The sequence below is a fragment of the Bos javanicus genome, chromosome 19 (genome assembly GCF_032452875.1).
Source record: "Bos javanicus breed banteng chromosome 19, ARS-OSU_banteng_1.0, whole genome shotgun sequence".
Lineage (NCBI taxonomy): Eukaryota > Metazoa > Chordata > Mammalia > Artiodactyla > Bovidae > Bos > Bos javanicus.
Window position 1 is genome coordinate 52,354,553 of NC_083886.1, and position 17,785 is coordinate 52,372,337.

The 17,785-nt window shown below is 52.8% G+C and overlaps 2 protein-coding genes and 1 long non-coding RNA gene across 6 annotated transcripts; 2 read left to right on the forward strand and 1 right to left on the reverse strand.

The window, feature by feature from the left end:
• Positions 1-849: 849 nt before the first annotated feature.
• Positions 850-3,458, forward strand: LOC133232729 (L-xylulose reductase-like). Its single transcript, XM_061392529.1, has 8 exons — positions 850-929; positions 973-1,070; positions 1,553-1,707; positions 1,825-1,867; positions 1,944-2,043; positions 2,153-2,217; positions 2,309-2,426; positions 2,546-3,458. The coding sequence occupies exons 1-8, from the start codon at positions 878-880 to the stop codon at positions 2,647-2,649; spliced, it is 735 nt and encodes a 244-aa protein (XP_061248513.1). The 5' UTR covers positions 850-877; the 3' UTR covers positions 2,650-3,458.
• A 4,067-nt stretch (positions 3,459-7,525) lies between these two features.
• LOC133232733 (uncharacterized) lies at positions 7,526-15,465 on the reverse strand. 4 transcript variants are annotated; one of them, XR_009731445.1, is made up of 3 exons: positions 15,075-15,465; positions 9,146-11,802; positions 7,526-8,595 (listed from the first exon to the last, which is right to left on the reverse strand). It is a non-coding gene; the product is annotated as an uncharacterized LOC133232733 (long non-coding RNA). The 4 variants fall into 4 exon arrangements; XR_009731447.1 differs by lacking the exon at positions 15,075-15,465 and having other exon boundaries at positions 9,146-9,402; positions 10,946-14,070; XR_009731446.1 differs by lacking the exon at positions 15,075-15,465 and having other exon boundaries at positions 7,526-7,786; positions 8,437-8,595; positions 9,146-14,070.
• On the forward strand, positions 14,681-17,368 carry LOC133232728 (L-xylulose reductase). Its single transcript, XM_061392528.1, has 8 exons — positions 14,681-14,807; positions 14,885-14,982; positions 15,465-15,619; positions 15,737-15,779; positions 15,856-15,955; positions 16,064-16,128; positions 16,220-16,337; positions 16,457-17,368. Exons 1-8 carry the CDS (start codon positions 14,756-14,758, stop codon positions 16,558-16,560), a joined length of 735 nt encoding a protein of 244 aa, XP_061248512.1. The 5' UTR covers positions 14,681-14,755; the 3' UTR covers positions 16,561-17,368.
• The last annotated feature ends 417 nt before the right edge of the window (positions 17,369-17,785 follow it).

A 17,785-nucleotide genomic window follows, 5' to 3' on the forward strand; every position in this document is an offset into this window, starting at 1 on the left:
TGTCCATCAAGTCGGTGATGCCATCCAACCATCTGTCGTCCCCTTCTCCTCCTGCCTTTAATCTTTCCCAGCATCAGGGTCTTTTCCAAGGAGTCAGTTCTTCGCATCATTTCTTCTTCAGGCTTACAGGTTTGTCCAAACCCTTTCGCTCAAAGCACTACAAGTGAGCTTGCATGAGCTGCTCCCAGGTCTGGGGGAGGGGATCATGTGATCCTTTTAGCCAGACTTTTATTCTCAGAAACAAAAAAAGGATTAGCACTGCGTTCTCTTTCACGAGGTACCTTCTCTCCGATAAAGTGAAGAAGTGAAGTGAAGTCGCTCAGTCGTGTCCGACTCTTTGCGACCCCATGGACTATAGCCTACCAGGCTTCTCCGTCCATGGGATCCTCCAGGCAAGAATACTGGAGTCGGTTGCCATTTCCTTCTCCAGAAGATCTTCCCGATCCAGGGATTGAACCCGGGTCTCCCGCATCATAGGCAGACGCTTTACCGTCTGAGTCACCAGGGAAGTCTAATACCTTCTTTCCGGTACTAATTACCACATCTGATTTTATTTATTTATTTATTTTTGTAATAACCTACTTGGGAAGGGAAAAAAGTATGCGGGGCCCGCTAACCTTATTTTCCCTCCGGTTGAAGTGCCGCTGAGAAGGCAATCTGATTGATAAACTCTGCCCCAGGATCGGCGAGGACTCTATGTGCCTCACCTCGGCCGCGCCCACTCCTTTCGGCCAATCGCCCCCGCGGGGAGACCACTATTTGAATATCCCCGCCCGCGGCGGGACACCACCCTGCGATTGGCCCGCCGCGCCCCGACCCGCGCCCTTCTAAACCCAGGAGCGCCGCTCAAGATTCGCAGTGTGGCCACCGGAACATCATGGATTTGAGACTCGCGGGGCGCTGGGCGCTCGTCACCGGGGCGGGCAAAGGTGGCCGGGGATGGGTACCCTCACTCATCCGCGCTCCTCGCAGGCATCGGTCGCAGTATTGTCAAGGCGCTACACGCGGCTGGCGCCCGAGTGGTGGCCGTGAGCCGGACCCAGGCCGACCTGGACAGCCTGGTCCGCGAGGTAGGCGCCGCCCTGTCCCAGCCCAGAGGGCTGCAGTGGGGAGCTGAGGGCGGCCCATCAGGGACACACGGGAGCTGGGCGCTGGGGCTCACCAAGGACTCTTAGCACCCCCGCCCCTCGCCGGACGCGCGGAAGAACGACGACTCCCCCTGGACTTAGGAGGAGGCAGAAATGGCTGCTTTGCTGGGCCAGAGGCGCTCTGGTGCTGGGAGGAAGTAGACTGGCTGGAGGCGGGGCTAGATCCCTGATCCTGAAGCCCCGAGTTGAGTTGCCCAAAGGCCAAGTTAACTGTCTCCCGATAGCACCCTGGGAGCCCCAAGAAGGCGACTGGTTCCCCTGAGACCCCTAAGCCCCTACCCCTGGGAGACTGAAAGGTCACAAAAACACAGTCCCTCTCCCTTGAATGGGAGAGGCCCAGCTGTAGCCCCTCCGGGGCATGGAGTCTCTGGTCGATGTGCCCCCTTACCACATAATATACACAGTGCCCCGGGGTAGAGACCGTGTGCGTGGACCTAGCTGACTGGGAGGCCACGGAGCAGGCGCTGGGAGGTGTTGGCCCTGTGGACCTGCTGGTGAACAATGCAGCTGTGGCGTTTCTACAGCCCTTCCTGGAGGTCACCAAGGAGGCATATGACATGTAAGCCGGGGGTGGGGTGGGGTGGGGTGGGGTGGGGTGGAGGAGCGCCCCTGGGGAAGGGCTGTCTCCTGCTGCAGGGCCTCAGTCCCTGACCGGGGTCTGTCCATGTGCCTCCAGGTCTTTCAATGTGAACCTTCGGGCGGTCATCCAGGTGTCGCAGGTGCGCTGGCTTCAGGGCAGGAGTGGGGATTGCTGGGTGATGCCAGCCCTGCCTCATCCTTCTTCTGCCATTTCAGATTGTGGCCCGAGGCCTGATAGCTCGGGGAGCCCCAGGGGTCATCGTGAATGTTTCTAGCCAGGCCTCCCAACGGGGACTGACTAACCACAGTGTCTACTGTGAGTGAGCCTGGGCTGTGCCCTGCCCCCACTCCCACCCCCCCCCCCCCCCGCAACCCCCCATCTGAGCAGGCAGCTCAGGCTCCACACGTGCCGTCCCTCCTCACAGGCTCCACTAAGGGTGCCTTGGACATACTGACCAAAGTGATGGCTGTGGAGCTCGGGCCACACAAGGTGAGCCCCAGTGGGACGCCTCCCATCGCCCAGTCCCTGTGCTCAGAGAGCCTCAGCCCACCGAGTTGACCCCCTGCCTGTGCCAGTGCAGATCCGTGTGAATGCAGTCAACCCCACGGTGGTGATGACACCCATGGGCCAGGCCGCCTGGAGTGACCCTCAGAAGGCCAAGGCCATGCTGGACCGCATCCCCCTTGGCAGGTTTGCCGGTGAGTTGGCCGGGAGCCCGGCTTGGAGTCACGCCAGTGGCCTGCTCAGGTGAGGGGTGGGAGGAAGGGACGAAGGGCAGCTCCTTTCGTGCACGTCCTGAACCGCACCTTGCCCGCAGAGGTGGAGAACGTGGTGGACACCATCCTCTTCCTGCTCAGTGACCGCAGCAGCATGACCACAGGCTCCACTGTGCCAGTGGATGGGGGCTTCCTGGCTACCTAAGCCCCCCCTCCATCCCCACACACCCCTGTTCCATGCTGAACCCACCTTTACCCCCATCCCCCTTCCCCATCTCTTCAGGAAACATGATTGTTCTGTCCAGCCTGCACACTCACACTTAGGCTGCAGTCATGTGGCCGGAAGATGCAAAGCTCAGAGCTGGGCATGGGGACGAGTCCCAGGTAGAGACACCTTTACAGCTCTCATCCTGGGCCAGTGGCAGCCTGGCTCTCCTGCCAGAGATTTTCGGGCCTGGCTAAGTCCCTGGCAGACATGTAGGACCTTCCAGAAGGCCAGCTTCTAAGGAGGGTAGTGAATTTGACCAAGGATGGCTTTTGGCCCTGTCCGGAGGCCTCTAGGGTGGAAGCGGTGGTGTTTTTAACGTGAATGTTCATTGGTATTCCTTAAGTCAGCACAGAAAACAAAAGTGAGCTGAGCAGGCTGGAGCTTCACTGCTTTGTTCACGTTTGAATGACTTCTTTGCCGAATCAGGTGGTGGTTTTCAGTTACTGAGAGAATATTCCCTCAGCATTGTGAGTCCTTCACCATGTACTGGGCACAGTCCAGCACAAGATCCAGCTGTAGAATTTGCCAACTTCCATGGTGACATATTCCCTCCTGTTTGATGTCCTTGAGGTGGAGCTGGCACAGAGATGTCTGTCCTCCAGTTTTCCATGCTGTCCTCACCACACAGACACAAAAGGCTTACACCCAAAAGCACAGATAATAGTACCTGTACAAAAATGTTTAGGAAGTGATGGGTTTTGAGTATTTGTTAATTTCATTTTAAAATACAACTGATTTCAAGTTTATGTAATTCTTAACAGTGGTTACTTAATAACTCGCTAGCAGAATTCCTGAAATCCAGCTGTCCACCCTCTGCACACCACTGCGGGGGAGCTGAGTGTCACTTAGCTTCATGTCACGGATCTGCCCCGAGTGGTGCCTTGCAGGCCCCAGGGGTGAAGTCCTAGTGACAGGCCGGGCCGCCCCTCACCTCCCGCCGTGTCTGCCCAGCAAACCCAAACTGTTGACCCGTCTGCCACCCCTCCTGTCCTCTCCACATCTCCACAGCTGCACAACGCCCTCCCTCTGGATGGTGTGTCTTCGTGAACACTCAGTTGAGTGACCCCTGGCCTTGGCCTGGGCTCCACAGGCCCCCTAGGGCCTGACTGCAGACTGTACTGCGCCACCCCTGGGAGCTGCTGAGAGGTGCTGTGCCCTCCCAGAGGCCTGAGGTCAGCACAGGAGGGGCTTGCTTTATCCAGAAGGGGCCAAGTACACTCGCTCCCACTCACTCCCATACTCACTTGCATTCCATAGGGTCCCTCCTATGAAGACTGAGAGAGCTCATGTGGCTTTGGGCTGGGGGGTGGGGAGTGTCAAGCGTACCTGCTCTGTACCTTTGGTTGGCAGGGGTTGGGGGCCTAGGACCCCCAGGGTGGAGGAGTAGGCAGGGAGAGACCCGGGCAGGGCAGGTAGTGAGTCGAGAACAGGAGATGATGAAGGTTTATTGTATAAAATAAGAAGGGGCTGCCCCATCATGGGGCACAAGGACAGAACCCACCCCCCCCAAAGTCTCCCATCTGGGAAGCCCATCCTGGGGCTGCCCCGGACCCGCCCCTACAGCCTGAGGGAGACCCTGCTCCCTTCTGGCCTCCAGTGGGGGCCAGGGGAGGCTGGAGCTGCGTCCCCACGAAGATGAGGCAGAGCAGACAGGACCCCATGGCCCCCGCAGCGCCCCTGGAGCAGCAGCCTCATCCCCATGCTTCTTCCCTTTCCCCACCCCCACCACTCCCCCACAGCGGACTCAAGGACACATCTCAACACAACAGATACAGGCAGGAGGGGGCTGCTCTTCCGGAAGTGGGGGCTCTAGAAGACCGTGCACTTCTTCCCTGGCTTTTTCACAGGGGGCGGGCAGAGCACAGCCCGAATGGCCTCATCGAACACTGTCTTCAGGCCCCGCTGGGTCAGGGCTGAGCACTCCAGGTACTTGACAGAGCCTGGGGGCAGCCAGGAAAGAGGAGAGGGCAGGGCCACACCTTGGCTTCGCTGGACCGGCCTGCACTCCCATACCTGCTCCACCGGCCCATCCCCTAACCAGACCACCTTCCTCCACATCCACACCCAATGTGTGGGTGTCAGGAGAACCGTTCCGTCGCTCCCACCCACTGCGTCCTCCAATGTGCTGTGATTCGTGGCTCTGTCGTGTTCAACTCTTTGTGACCCCAAGGACTGCAGCATGCCAGGCCTCCCTGTCCATCACCAACTCCCAGAGTTTACTCAAACTCCTGTCCATTGAGTTAGTGATGCCATCCAGCCATCTCATCCTCTGTTCTCCCTTCTCCTCCCACCTTCAATCTTTCCCAGCATCAGGGTCTTTTCAAATAAGTCAGTTCTTCCAATCAGGTGCCCAAAGCACTGGAGTTTCAGCTTCAGCATCAGTCCTTCAAATGAATATTCAGGACTGATTTCCTTTAAGATCAACTGGTTGGATCTCCTTCAGTCCAAGGGACTCTCACGAGTCTTCTCCAACACCACAGTTCAAAAGCATCAATTCTTCGGCGCTCAGCTTTCTTTATAGTCCAACTCTCACATCTATATATGACTACTGGTAAAACCATAGCTTTGACTAAACGGACCTTTGTTAGCAAAGTAATGTCTCTGCCTTTTAATATGCTGTCTAGGTTGGTCATAACTTTCTTCCAAGGAGAAAACATTTTTAATTTCATGGCTGCAGTCACCATCTGCAGTGATTTTGGAGCCCAAAACAATAGTCTGTCAAGGTTTCCATTGTTTCCCCATCTATTTGCCATGAAGGGCTGGGACCAGATGCCATGATCTTCGTTTTCTGAATGTTGAGTTTGAAGCCAACTTTTTCACTCTCCACTTTCACTTTCACCAAGAGTTTAGTTCTTTTTCCCTTTCTGCCATAAGGGTGGTGTCATCTGCATATCTGAGGTTATTGATATTTCTTCCAGCAATCTTGATTCCAGCTTGTGGTTCATGCAACCCAGCATTTCTCATGAGGTACTCTGCATATAAGTTAAATAAGCAGGAAGACAATATACAGCCTTGACGTACTCCTTTCCCAATTTGGAACCAGTGTGTTGTTTCACGTCCAGTTCTAACTGTTGCTTCCTGACCTGCATATAGGTTTCTCAAGAGGCAGGTCAGGTGGTCTGGTATTCCCATCTCTTTCAGAATTTGCCACAGTTTGTGGTGATCCACACAGTCAAAGTCTTTGGCATCGTCAGTAAAGCAGAAATAGATGTTTTTCTGGAACTTTCTTGCGTTTTTGATGATCCAACAGATGTTGGCAATTTGATCTCTGGTTCCTCTGCCTTTTCTAAATCCAGCCTGCACATCCAGAAGTTCACAGTTCATGACTCTTGAAGCCTGGCTTAGAGAATTTTAATCATTACTTTACCAGCATGTGAGATGGGTGGAATTGTGCCTAGTTTGAGCATTCTTTGACATTGGCTTTCTTTGGGACTGGAATGAAAACTGACCTTCTCCAGTCCTGTGGCCACTGCTGAGTTTTCCAAATTTGCTGGCATATTGAGTGCAGCACTTTCGCAGCATCGTCTTTTAGGATTTGAAATAGCTCAACTGGAATTCCATCACCTCCACTAGCTTTGTTCGTCGTGATGCCTCCTAAGGCCCACTTGACTTTGCATTCCAGGATGTCTGGCTCTAGGTGAGTGATCATGTTGTAGCCACGCGTTCTGGGAAACAAACTCACTCAGAAGGACGGTGCAGATAGTGCAGCGCAGGTTATTACACCGGCGGGCCCAAGGCAGAGTCTCCTCTAGCCAAGGACCCCAACCAGTTTTTGTGAAAACCTTATATACCCTAATGTACATGCCCAAACCTACCTCCCCAAATTCCCTGAAACTAGTCTGAACAAAGGAAAAGAAAGATACAATCAAAGTTAATCTGTGATTCATATGCCTTAGGTAGTTCAGTTCAGTCACTCAGTCGTGTCCGACTCTTTGCGACCCCATGAACTGCAGCACACCAGGCCTCCCTGTCCATCACCAACTTCTGGAGTCCACCCAAACCCATGTCCATCGAGTCTGTGATGCCATCCAACCATCTTATCCTCTGTCGTCCCCTTCTCCTCCTGCCCTCAATCTTTCCCAGCATCAGGGTCTTTTCCAATGAGTCAGCTCTTTCAGTCAGGTGGCCAAAGTTGGAGTTTGAGCTTCAGCTGGAGTTTCAGCTTCAACATCAGTCCTTCCAATGAACACCCAGGACTCATCTCCTTTAGGATGGACTGGTTGGATCTCAGTGGACAATTAATAGGCTTGGGCTCATACCCCAATAAGCATAATAGAATTATGATTCTATTCGGTTACACAGATAATTAGGGTATTCTTTTAGATGACGGAGAGTCTAGGTACGAGACCTGGGGCTCTTCCTTCCAGGGGCCTGGTTTTCCAGTTGGTATGTCGTTTCCGTAGATACTAGGCATGTAACTCAAAGTCCACAGTCCGGCCCAGGATGGAGTCCTGCTTTCCAGATGGAGCCTGCTCTGTCGGTTTCCTCCTTCATTCCCCACTCTTGATGCTCTTAATTCATAGTATGAGCATCATTCATAGGGATATATTGGACCCTGGCTCTCTGACCACCAATTTGGGAGAACGACACCAACCTTTGGGTTACAAAGTTCATAATACATTGTAAAATGCAGGGTCCACAAAGCAGAATTATCAAGGCAACTATAACAATGGTAAATATAGTTTTCCACCAATCCCCCTTCACCCAAGATAGGACCGAAGTCCAGAAAGGAATGTTTTCATTTGACATTGCTTTTACCTGGTTTTTCATGTCATCTAAAGCAGCTGATACATAACCAGATAAATCAGGAATATATACACAACATTCAACTTTAATTATAGCACAGGTCCCTCTTTGTACTGAAACTCTGGTTAGTCTCAAGATGATACCAGCAAGTCCTTGTAGCAGCAGTTGATTGTAGAGCTTCACCTCTGTTTCTTCTTTAAGATGCTCTTGGTTTCACGGGGCTCAGTGGGGTCCTTTTGTGTAGTCCACTTGGTGTCCTCCGGGTCTGCGTGGTATGCTCTCTTCACCCTCGTGTGGTGGATCCTGGGAGTGACACCTGCAACTTTAACTGCAGTAGGGCTGCTTAGAGCAACAGTATATGGACCCTTCCAATGTGGGGCCAAGGAGTCTTGTTTCCAGTCCTTGACCACACCTGACCCCCGGGCACAAATTCGTGAATCTGTTCCCCAAAGGGGAATGGCACCCTTCCTTGTACAAACTTAGTTACCTGATTTATTACCTTACCCAGTTGTTCCATCTGCTGTGAAATCTCATCTCCCCTTACCTGAAGCAAATTTGTTGACAGCTGTTTTATTATGGGAGGGGGTCTCCCATACACAATTTCATATGGAGAAGAGCCATGGGACCGTGAGGTCATCCTGAGTCTTAGTGGAGCCATTGGAAGCAAGTCCACCCAGGAGCAGTCAGTCTCTATGATCCATTTTGGACAGTGTCTCTTTAAGTGTCCAGTTAATTCATTCCAGCATCCCAGAACTCTGGGGCCTATATGCAGTGTGTAGTTTCCATTTGATGTTTAAAGTTTTGCTTATTTGTTGTACTAAATCAGCTACGAAAGGCAGGCCGTTGTCTGATCCAATGCTGGTAGGAAATCCAAATCTAGGAACTATCTCCTATCTGCCTAAGCAGGCACTGGACTACTTCTGATGCTCTTTCAGTCCCGGTAGGAAAAGCTTCTACCCATCCTGAGAATGTACATACCATGACCAGCAGGTAGTGTTGGTGAGGTTTCATTTCAGTGAAGTCCACTTCCAGGTGTTCAAAGGAAGCCTGCCTTTTAGCTGAATCCCCAGAGGTTTCCGTCTGTGCTGATAGGCAGCATTGACCTGTGAGCAGGCAGTGCAGTTCTGAGATTCTGTCCTGCATAGAGAAGAGAGGCGGGGAACCAAGAAATATTTTTGAATTAGCTCTTCCAGTTTATCATGGCCTAGGTGAGTCACTTGGTGTGGTTGGCTTACCAGAGTGGGTGCCGGTTCCTCTGGTACCAATAATTTGCCACTTGGCAATTCCCACCATCCCTTTTCAGTCTAGATGGCCCCTTCCGCTTTGGCTAGTTGGTTTTGGGCTTCACTGTATTTTGGAGAGTCCAGTGTTAGGTCAGGCAGCTCCGCCAATACAAGAGCTTTAATAGGGGCTTCACTTTTCACCCCCAAGCCCTCAACTGTTTGTTTAGGGGTTTTATCTGTCAGTCTGTTTCCCCGAGCCTGGGGGGTATCCTCTTTTTGACGTCCTTGGCAGTGTATGACTGCAACCACCTTTCTGGTTCCCAGGCAGCATCTAATAGGGTCAGAATTTCTTCCTTATTTTTAATATCTTTTTCACTAGCTGTCAAAAGGCCTCTCTCCTTATACAGAGCCCTGTAGTGTGGCAAAAGCATGCCTGGAGTCTGTGTAAATGTTTGTCTTCTTACCTTTTGACAGCTGGAGGGCCCGGATTAGAGCATATAGTTCGGCCATTGAGCGGACCAGTGTGATGGCACAGAGCCAGCCTCAACGATGGTTTCTTCCATGACTACTGCATATCCCGACAGTCATTGTTCTTGTTTCACCAGGCTAGTGCCTTTGGTGTACAGGCCCAATTATGGGTCTGGGATTGGCCGGTCTCTCAAGACAGATCTGGCATAAACTTCTAGGATTTCCTTGTAATCATGTGAGGGCCCACCTTCTCCTACAGGAAGGAGAGTGGCTAGATTCAGGGCCTGACAAGCCTCAGTAGTAACATGGGGGTTCTCACATAACAGTATTGAGTAACTGAGTAATTACTCAATTACTGGTATCGAGTAATCCAGGATGTCGACAGGTATTTATGGGGGCCCCCTCAGAGGAGAGTGCTGACCTCATGTGGGACTTTACGATCAAATCTTGGCCCAAAGTCAGCTTGGTTGTCTCCCAGACCAGTAAGACAACAACAGCAACTGTCCATAAGCATCGCAGCCACCCAGTGGCAACACTGTCCAGCTGATTAGAGATAAGTCACTGGTCTGTCCCATGTCCCCATAGTCTGGGACAGCACTCCCATAGACACCTTGTCCTTTTCAGTCACATGAAGAGTAAATGGCTTAGCAAGGTCTGGCAGGCCCAAGGCCAGTGAGTGCTGATGTAATTGTATAGGGTTTGAGTTCTATTACCAATGGGACTTGTTTTGCAAGCCCGGGGCGGAGGGGTTGTCTTCTGCCCAGACCTCAGGGAACTGTTGAGTTAACTCTCTCTCTCTCTCAACTGTGTAGCCCATCCAGTTTCCCTTCAGGGAGATTGAGCAACCTCCATTCATCTTGAGGGGTTACCGAGAGGGAGAGTAAATAGGTGGTTGAGCCCACTCAAAGAGTGTGTCTTTCATGGGGGGAAAGGTCACTTGTGCCCCCAATTTAGACAGCAAGTCTCTTCCCAACAAAGGCACATTCAGAGATGTATAAAAATTCATGAGTCACTTGGTGCCCTACATCTGACATTTTTGGGGTAGGCTTGAGGCACAAAGGCTGCATTTATCACCATCTGAGACCCAGTGGGCTCCGGATCTATTGGCGTATAAACTCTATAGGCCTCGCATAGTCTTTCATAGAACTCAGAGGGTGATTCGCTTTCCCTTTGAATCACTTTGGAGGGTTTTGTGATACTCATAGCTTTTCGGGCCCCCCTTGTGAGGCCTTGTAAAATAGTCACCCGACATCTCTCCAGGTGGCCCCCCTTCCTCTGTGGTACAGTCCCAGCTGGGCCTCTCACTGGGGGTGGCTAGTTCTGCCCACTGCTGCGCGTTTGCAGTACCCTCAGGTGCCATTTCTCTTAACCATTTTTGGCCTCAGTTAGGATCCTGTGTCTTCCCTCAGTGCTGAAAAGGGAGACTAGTAGTTGGATTATGTCTTCCCATGTAGGGCGGTGGGTTCGAAAACTAGTCTCCATTAGCCTAATTATGACTTGTGGCTCCTCCGAGTACAGTGGAGTGTGTCTCTGCCAGTTTAATACATCCGTAGAGGAAAATGGCTGGTAATAATAAGCTACAGGGGGTGGATGGTAGTGCCCACATGTGTCCTGAACCAGAGGCTATTGTAGCTCTCTGAGGGGCATCTGTAGTGGGCTTCTTTCCCCCTGCTCTTTGGCGGAGCGCAGCCTCTGACTAATTGCTGTGTTTTCTTCCTCCTTACCATCAGTACACACCGGGAGAGGTGGATACAATCTAGGAGGTCCACCTGAGGTGGAATTCTGGGGGCACTGACCAGAGGTCTCCATCGCTGGGATCGGAGCCTGCTGAAATGGCAGCTCTACGATCTCCAGGAGAGCTGGCTGAGGAGCAGCGGCTGCTGCAGGACCTTCACCTGGCCCTGGATCGGGCATTAAGGCAGCCTCTGGTCCTGGTGGAGCACTGGGCGGCGGGCGCGTCATTCTCCAGTGTGGGGGAGGGGTCAGGTCATCCCGGTCCAAATCCTGTAGAACTTCTTTTATTTTTTTTATCATCAGTCAATTTTTGTGCCATTAATATTTTTCCTTCCCTTCTGGGTACAGAACCTTGTCCAAGTAGGAGGGTCTTGAGCTAACCCTAGCCATGAGTCAATATATGGATATTGATATCCATATATCAATATGGCTCTCCTGTGACTACTGTATAGACTGCTTCCACTATTTTTGAGTTCATGGTGTTCTCTGGTGGCCACCCTACTCCCATAGGGGGCCATTCGACCTCACAGAGTATGTGGAGGTGGTTAGGCTTCATCTTCACCCCATAGTCTCCTCCAAATCCCTTCTTTAAATTTTTAATCCTGCAGTCCAATACAGCTGCCTTAGAATCATTTCTTCCCATCTTGCTTACCTTCTCAGACTGTCTTCTACTTTTCCTTTTTGTTCTGTCTATGAAGTTCTTGGCACCATACGTACTTCTGATATTTCCACTCAATGAAACACTTAAATTGCCATTGGGGTTTCCTAATTGGGGTGAGAGGAGCCTTACCTGCCAAATCTCAGAGGGAGAAGGGGGATCAGAGTGTCTTCACCTGCCAGTCAGCACTGCCAAACCAGAATACCATGTGGTCCAAAACTGTTTCTCCCTTAACTTTTAAGTCCATTCTGCCTTGGTGGGCTTGATCAGGAGAAGATGAAAACACAGATGGGTTAAATATCCCACATCCCAGGCTGTCTCCGGAAAAGCCAATTCATAGTCACTTATGTGTCCCCCTCCTTCTAGCCTGATAATTCCAAGGGGTCAAGAATTTCACAGCAGATGGGACGCCTCCTTGGGGAGGGCAGAATACAAGCACACAAAGACCAAGTTTTTCTCCTAACAATCTCCTGGAGATAGCTTGGTAATAATTTTCCCCAAGACAGCATCGACACTACCTCCTAAATGACATTCACAAATTTCCTTCCTAAGCCCTAACACGCTTGTCAACCTGCATACCAAGCAATCGCTCCCACCTGCCTATTCCAGGCTCCTGTGGGTCTGTGCTCCTTCTAGTCCCTCCCAGGGGGGTGATCAAGCCCCCTCTTCCACCTTCCCGGGTGGGTTCCTCCTCACCTGAGCGCTCAGTTCCCCTGCTGCCGTCCACTACCTGCTAACGTGAACGGTCCGGGTGTTGAGGAGCAGAATCCTTCCAGAAGGGCAAGGCACCTTCCCCCCTCTAGAAGATTCAAGCCGCAAGCCCTCAGAGTAGTCCCAAAGGGGACTTGTCTCCTCAAAGTGAGGAGTTTCCCGGCCAATGCACCAAATATAGCCATGCATTCCAGGAAACAAACTCCCTCAGAAGGACAATGCAGATAGTGGAGTGCAGGTTATTACACCTTCGGACCCAAGGAAGAGTCTCCTCTTAGCCAAGGACCCTGACCAGTTTTTCTGAAAACCGTATATACCCTAAGTGTATGTGCCCAAACCCACCTCCCCAAATTCCCTGAAACTAGTCTGAACAAATGAAAAGAAAGATACAGTCAAAGTTGACCCATGATTCATATGCCTTAGGCCTAGGTAGTTAACAGTGGACAATTATCAATAGGCCTGTGGTCATACCCCAATAAGCATAATAGAATGTATGATTCTATCCACACAGATAATTAGGGTATTCTTTTAGGTGATGGAGAGTCTAGGTACAAGCCCTAGGGCTCTTCCTTCCGGGGGCCTGGTTTTCCAGCTGGTATGTCATTTCCATAGATACTGGGCATATAGCTCAAAGTCCACTGTTGGGCCCAAGATGGAGTCCTGCTTTCAAGATGGAGCCTGTTCTGTCTGTTTCCTCCTTCAAGTCACACCATCATGATTATCTGGGTCATGAAGATCTTTTTGTATAGTTCTTCTGTGTATTCTTGCCAGCTTTTCTTAATATCTTCTGCTTCTGTTAGGTCCATACCACTTCTGTCCTTTATTGTGCCCATCTTTGCATGAAATATTCCCTTGGTAGATCTCTAGTCTTTCCCATTCTATTGTTTTTCTCTATTTCTTTGCATTGATCACTGAGGAAGGCTTTCTTATCTCTCCTTGCTATTCTTTGAAACTGTGGATTCACATAGGTATATCTTTCCTTTTCTTGTCTTTCACTTCTCTTCTTCTCACAGCTATTTGAAAGGCCTCTTCAGACAACCATTTTGCCTTTTTGCATTTCTTTTTCTTGGGGATGGTCTTGATCCCTGTCTCCTGTATGTCAAGAACCTCTAACCATAGTTCTTCAGGCACTCTATCAGACACAATCCCTTGAATCTGTTTGTTACTTCCACTGTATAAGCCTAAGGGATTTAATTTAGGTAATACCTGAATTGTCTAGTGGTTTTCCCAATTTTCTTCAATTTAAGTCTCAATTTGGACCCAGAATGGTGTCCAAATCCTTTCTTTGTCCCCTGATCCTCTGGGAGCCAATTCAGTTCAGCTCAATCGTGTCCGACTTTTTGTGACCCCATGGACTACAGCACACCAGGCTTCCCTGACCAGCACCATATCCCGGAGCTTGCTCAAGTTCATGTCCATCGAGTCGGTGATGCCATCCAACCATCTCATCCTCTGTCGTCCACTTCTCCTCCTGCCTTCGGTCTTTCCCAGCATCAGGGTCTTTTCCAAGGAGTCAGTTCTTCGCATCAGTTCTTCTTCAGGCTTATGCTACTGGTGCTGCTGCTGCTAAGTCGCTTCAGTCGTGTCCGACTCTGTGCGACCCCATAGACGGCAGCCCACCAGGCTCCCCTGTCCCTGGGATTCTCCAGGCAAGAACACTGGAGTGGGTTGCCATTCCCTTCTCCAATGCATGAAAGTGAAAAGTGAAAGTCAAGTCGCTCAGTCATGTCTTATAGGCTTGTCCAAACCTTTCGCTCTAAGCAATACAAGTGAGCTTGCCTGAGCTACTCCCAGGTCTGGGGGAGGGGAGCTTAGCAAACCTTTCTTCTCAGAAACAAAAAAAGGGTTAGCACTGCGTTCTCTTTCACCTTCTTTCCGGTAAAAATTACCATATTTGGTTTTATTGATTTTGTAATAACCTACTTGGCAGGGGGAAAAGGCTGCCGGGGCCCGCTAACCTTATTTCCCGCCGGGTTGAAGGACCACAGAGAAGGCAAAACTCTGCCTCACAGAGAAGGCAATGGCACCCCACTCCAGTACTTTGCCTGGAAAATCCCATGGATGGAGGAGCCTGGTAGGCTGCAGTCCATGGGGTCGCGAAGAGTCAGACACGACTGAGCGACTTGACTTTCACTTTTCACTTTCATGCATTGGAGAAGGAAATGGCAACCCACTCCAGTGTTCTTGCCTGGAGAATCCCAGGGACGGGGGAGCGTGGTGGCTGCGGTCTATGGGATCACACAGAGTCGGACACGACTGAAGTGACTTAGCAGCAGCAGCAGCATCACGGTCAGGCGAGGACCCCGTGTGTCTCTCCTAGGCCGCGCCCACTCCTTTCGGCCAATCGCCCCCGCGGGGAGACCACTATTTGAATATCCCCGCCCGCGGCGGGACACCACCCTGCGATTGGCTCGCCGCGCCCCGCCCCTCTCCCGGCCCCGCCCCGCGCCCTTCTGAACCCAGAAGCGCAGCTCAAGATTCGCAGTGTGGCTGCCGGAACATCATGGATTTGAGACTCGCGGGGCGCCGGGCGCTCGTCACGGGGGCGGGCAAAGGTGGGCCTGGGGAGGTGGCCGGGGGCGGGCAAAGGTGGCCGGGGATGGGTACCCTCACTCATCCGCGCTCCTCGCAGGCATCGGTCGCAGTATTGTCAAGGCGCTACACGCGGCTGGCGCCCGAGTGGTGGCCGTGAGCCGGACCCAGGCCGACCTGGACAGCCTGGTCCGCGAGGTAGGCGCCGCCCTGTCCCAGCCCAGAGGGCTGCAGCGGGGAGCTGAGGGCGGCCCATCAGGGACACACGGGAGCTGGGCGCTGGGGCTCACCAAGGACTCTTAGCACCCCCGCCCCTCGCCGGACGCGCGGAAGAACGACGACTCCCCCTGGACTTAGGAGGAGGCAGAAATGGCTGCTTTGCTGGGCCAGAGGCGCTCTGGTGCTGGGAGGAAGTAGACTGGCTGGAGGCGGGGCTAGATCCCTGATCCTGAAGCCCCGAGTTGAGTTGCCCAAAGGCCAAGTTAACTGTCTCCCGACAGCACCCTGGGAGCCCCAAGAAGGTGACTGGTTCCCCTGAGACCCCTAAGCCCCTACCCCTGGGAGACTGAAAGGTCACGAAAACACAGTCCCTCTCCCTTGAATGGGAGAGGCCCAGCTGTAGCCCCTCCGGGGCATGGAGTCTCTGGTCGATGTGCCCCCTTACCACATAATATACACAGTGCCCCGGGGTAGAGACCGTGTGCGTGGACCTAGCTGACTGGGAGGCCACGGAGCAGGCGCTGGGAGGTGTTGGCCCTGTGGACCTGCTGGTGAACAATGCAGCTGTGGCGTTTCTACAGCCCTTCCTGGAGGTCACCAAGGAGGCATATGACATGTAAGCCGGGGGTGGGGTGGGGTGGGGTGGGGTGGGGTGGAGGAGCGCCCCTGGGGAAGGGCTGTCTCCTGCTGCAGGGCCTCAGTCCCTGACCGGGGTCTGTCCATGTGCCTCCAGGTCTTTCAATGTGAACCTTCGGGCGGTCATCCAGGTGTCGCAGGTGGGCTGGCTTCAGGGCAGGAGTGGGGGTTGCTGGGTGATGCCAGCCCTGCCTCATCCTTCTTCTGCCATTTCAGATTGTGGCCCGAGGCCTGATAGCTCGGGGAGCCCCAGGGGTCATCGTGAATGTTTCTAGCCAGGCCTCCCAACGGGGACTGACTAACCACAGTGTCTACTGTGAGTGAGCCCGGGCTGTGCCCTGCCCCCACTCCCACCCCCCCCCACCCCGCAACCCCCCATCTGAGCAGGCAGCTCAGGCTCCACACGTGCCGTCCCTCCTCACAGGCTCCACTAAGGGTGCCTTGGACATACTGACCAAAGTGATGGCTGTGGAGCTCGGGCCACACAAGGTGAGCCCCAGTGGGACGCCTCCCATCGCCCAGTCCCTGTGCTCAGAGAGCCTCAGCCCACCGAGTTGACCCCCTGCCTGTGCCAGTGCAGATCCGTGTGAATGCAGTCAACCCCACGGTGGTGATGACACCCATGGGCCAGGCCGCCTGGAGTGACCCTCAGAAGGCCAAGGCCATGCTGGACCGCATCCCCCTTGGCAGGTTTGCCGGTGAGTTGGCCGGGAGCCCGGCTGGGAGTCACGCCAGTGGCCTGCTCAGGTGAGGGGTGGGAGGAAGGGACGAAGGGCAGCTCCTTTCGTGCACGTCCTGAACCGCACCTTGCCCGCAGAGGTGGAGAACGTGGTGGACACCATCCTCTTCCTGCTCAGTGACCGCAGCAGCATGACCACAGGCTCCACTGTGCCAGTGGATGGGGGCTTCCTGGCTACCTAAGCCCCCCCTCCATCCCCACACACCCCTGTTCCATGCTGAACCCACCTTTACCCCCATCCCCCTTCCCCATCTCTTCAGGAAACATGATTGTTCTGTCTAGCCTGCACACTCACACTTAGGCTGCAGTCATGTGGCCGGAAGATGCAAAGCTCAGAGCTGGGCATGGGGACGAGTCCCAGGTAGAGACACCTTTTCAGCTCTCATCCTGGGCCAGTGGCAGCCTGGCTCTCCTGCCAGAGATTTTCAGGCCTGGCTAAGTCCCTGGCAGACATGTAGGACCTTCCAGAAGGCCAGCTTCTAAGGAGGGTAGTGAATTTGACCAAGGATGGCTTTTGGCCCTGTCCGGAGGCCTCTAGGGTGGAAGCGGTGGTGTTTTTAACGTAATGTTCATTGGTATTCCTTAAGTCAGCACAGAAAACAAAAGTGAGCTGAGCAGGCTGGAGCTTCACTGCTTTGTTCACGGTTGAATGACTTCTTTGCCGAATCAGGTGGTGGTTTTCAGTTACTGAGAGAATATTCCCTCAGCATAGTGAGTCCTTCACCATGTACTGGGCACAGTCCAGCACAAGATCCAGCTGTAGAATTTGCCAACTTCCATGGTGACATATTCCCTCCTGTTTGATGTCCTTGAGGTGGAGCTGGCACAGAGATGTCTGTCCTCCACTTTTCCATGCTGTCCTCACCACACAGACACAAAAGGCTTACACCCAAAAGCACAGATAATAGTACCTGTACAAAAATGTTTAGGAAGTGATGGGTTTTGAGTATTTGTTAATTTCATTTTAAAATACAACTGATTTCAAGTTTATGTAATTCTTAACAGTGGTTACTTAATAACTCGCTAGCAGAATTCCTGAAATCCAGCTGTCCACCCTCTGCACACCACTGCGGGGGAGCTGAGTGTCACTTAGCTTCATGTCACGGATCTGCCCCGAGTGGTGCCTTGCAGGCCCCAGGGGTGAAGTCCTAGTGACAGGCCGGGCCGCCCCTCACCTCCCGCCGTGTCTGCCCAGCAAACCCAAACTGTTGACCCGTCTGCCACCCCTCCTGTCCTCTCCACATCTCCACAGCTGCACAACGCCCTCCCTCTGGATGGTGTGTCTTCGTGAACACTCAGTTGAGTGACCCCTGGCCTTGGCCTGGGCTCCACAGGCCCCCTAGGGCCTGACTGCAGACTGTACTGCGCCACCCCTGGGAGCTGCTGAGGGGTGCTGTGCCCTCCCAG

What these genes read in the sequence shown, in the direction of transcription:
- LOC133232729 (XM_061392529.1), top strand. Translation starts at nt 878, where the DNA reads ATGGATTTGAGACTCGCGGGGCGCTGGGCGCTCGTCACCGGGGCGGGC. An exon ending in CGTCACCGGGGCGGGCAAAG is followed by an intron (nt 930 to 972) that starts GTGGCCGGGGAT and finishes CGCTCCTCGCAG; the next exon opens with GCATCGGTCGCAGTATTGTC. An exon ending in TGGAGCTCGGGCCACACAAG is followed by an intron (nt 2,218 to 2,308) that starts GTGAGCCCCAGT and finishes GTGCCAGTGCAG; the next exon opens with ATCCGTGTGAATGCAGTCAA.
- LOC133232728 (XM_061392528.1), top strand. Translation starts at nt 14,756, where the DNA reads ATGGATTTGAGACTCGCGGGGCGCCGGGCGCTCGTCACGGGGGCGGGC. An exon ending in TGGACAGCCTGGTCCGCGAG is followed by an intron (nt 14,983 to 15,464) that starts GTAGGCGCCGCC and finishes TAATATACACAG; the next exon opens with TGCCCCGGGGTAGAGACCGT. An exon ending in CCCCCTTGGCAGGTTTGCCG is followed by an intron (nt 16,338 to 16,456) that starts GTGAGTTGGCCG and finishes CCTTGCCCGCAG; the next exon opens with AGGTGGAGAACGTGGTGGAC.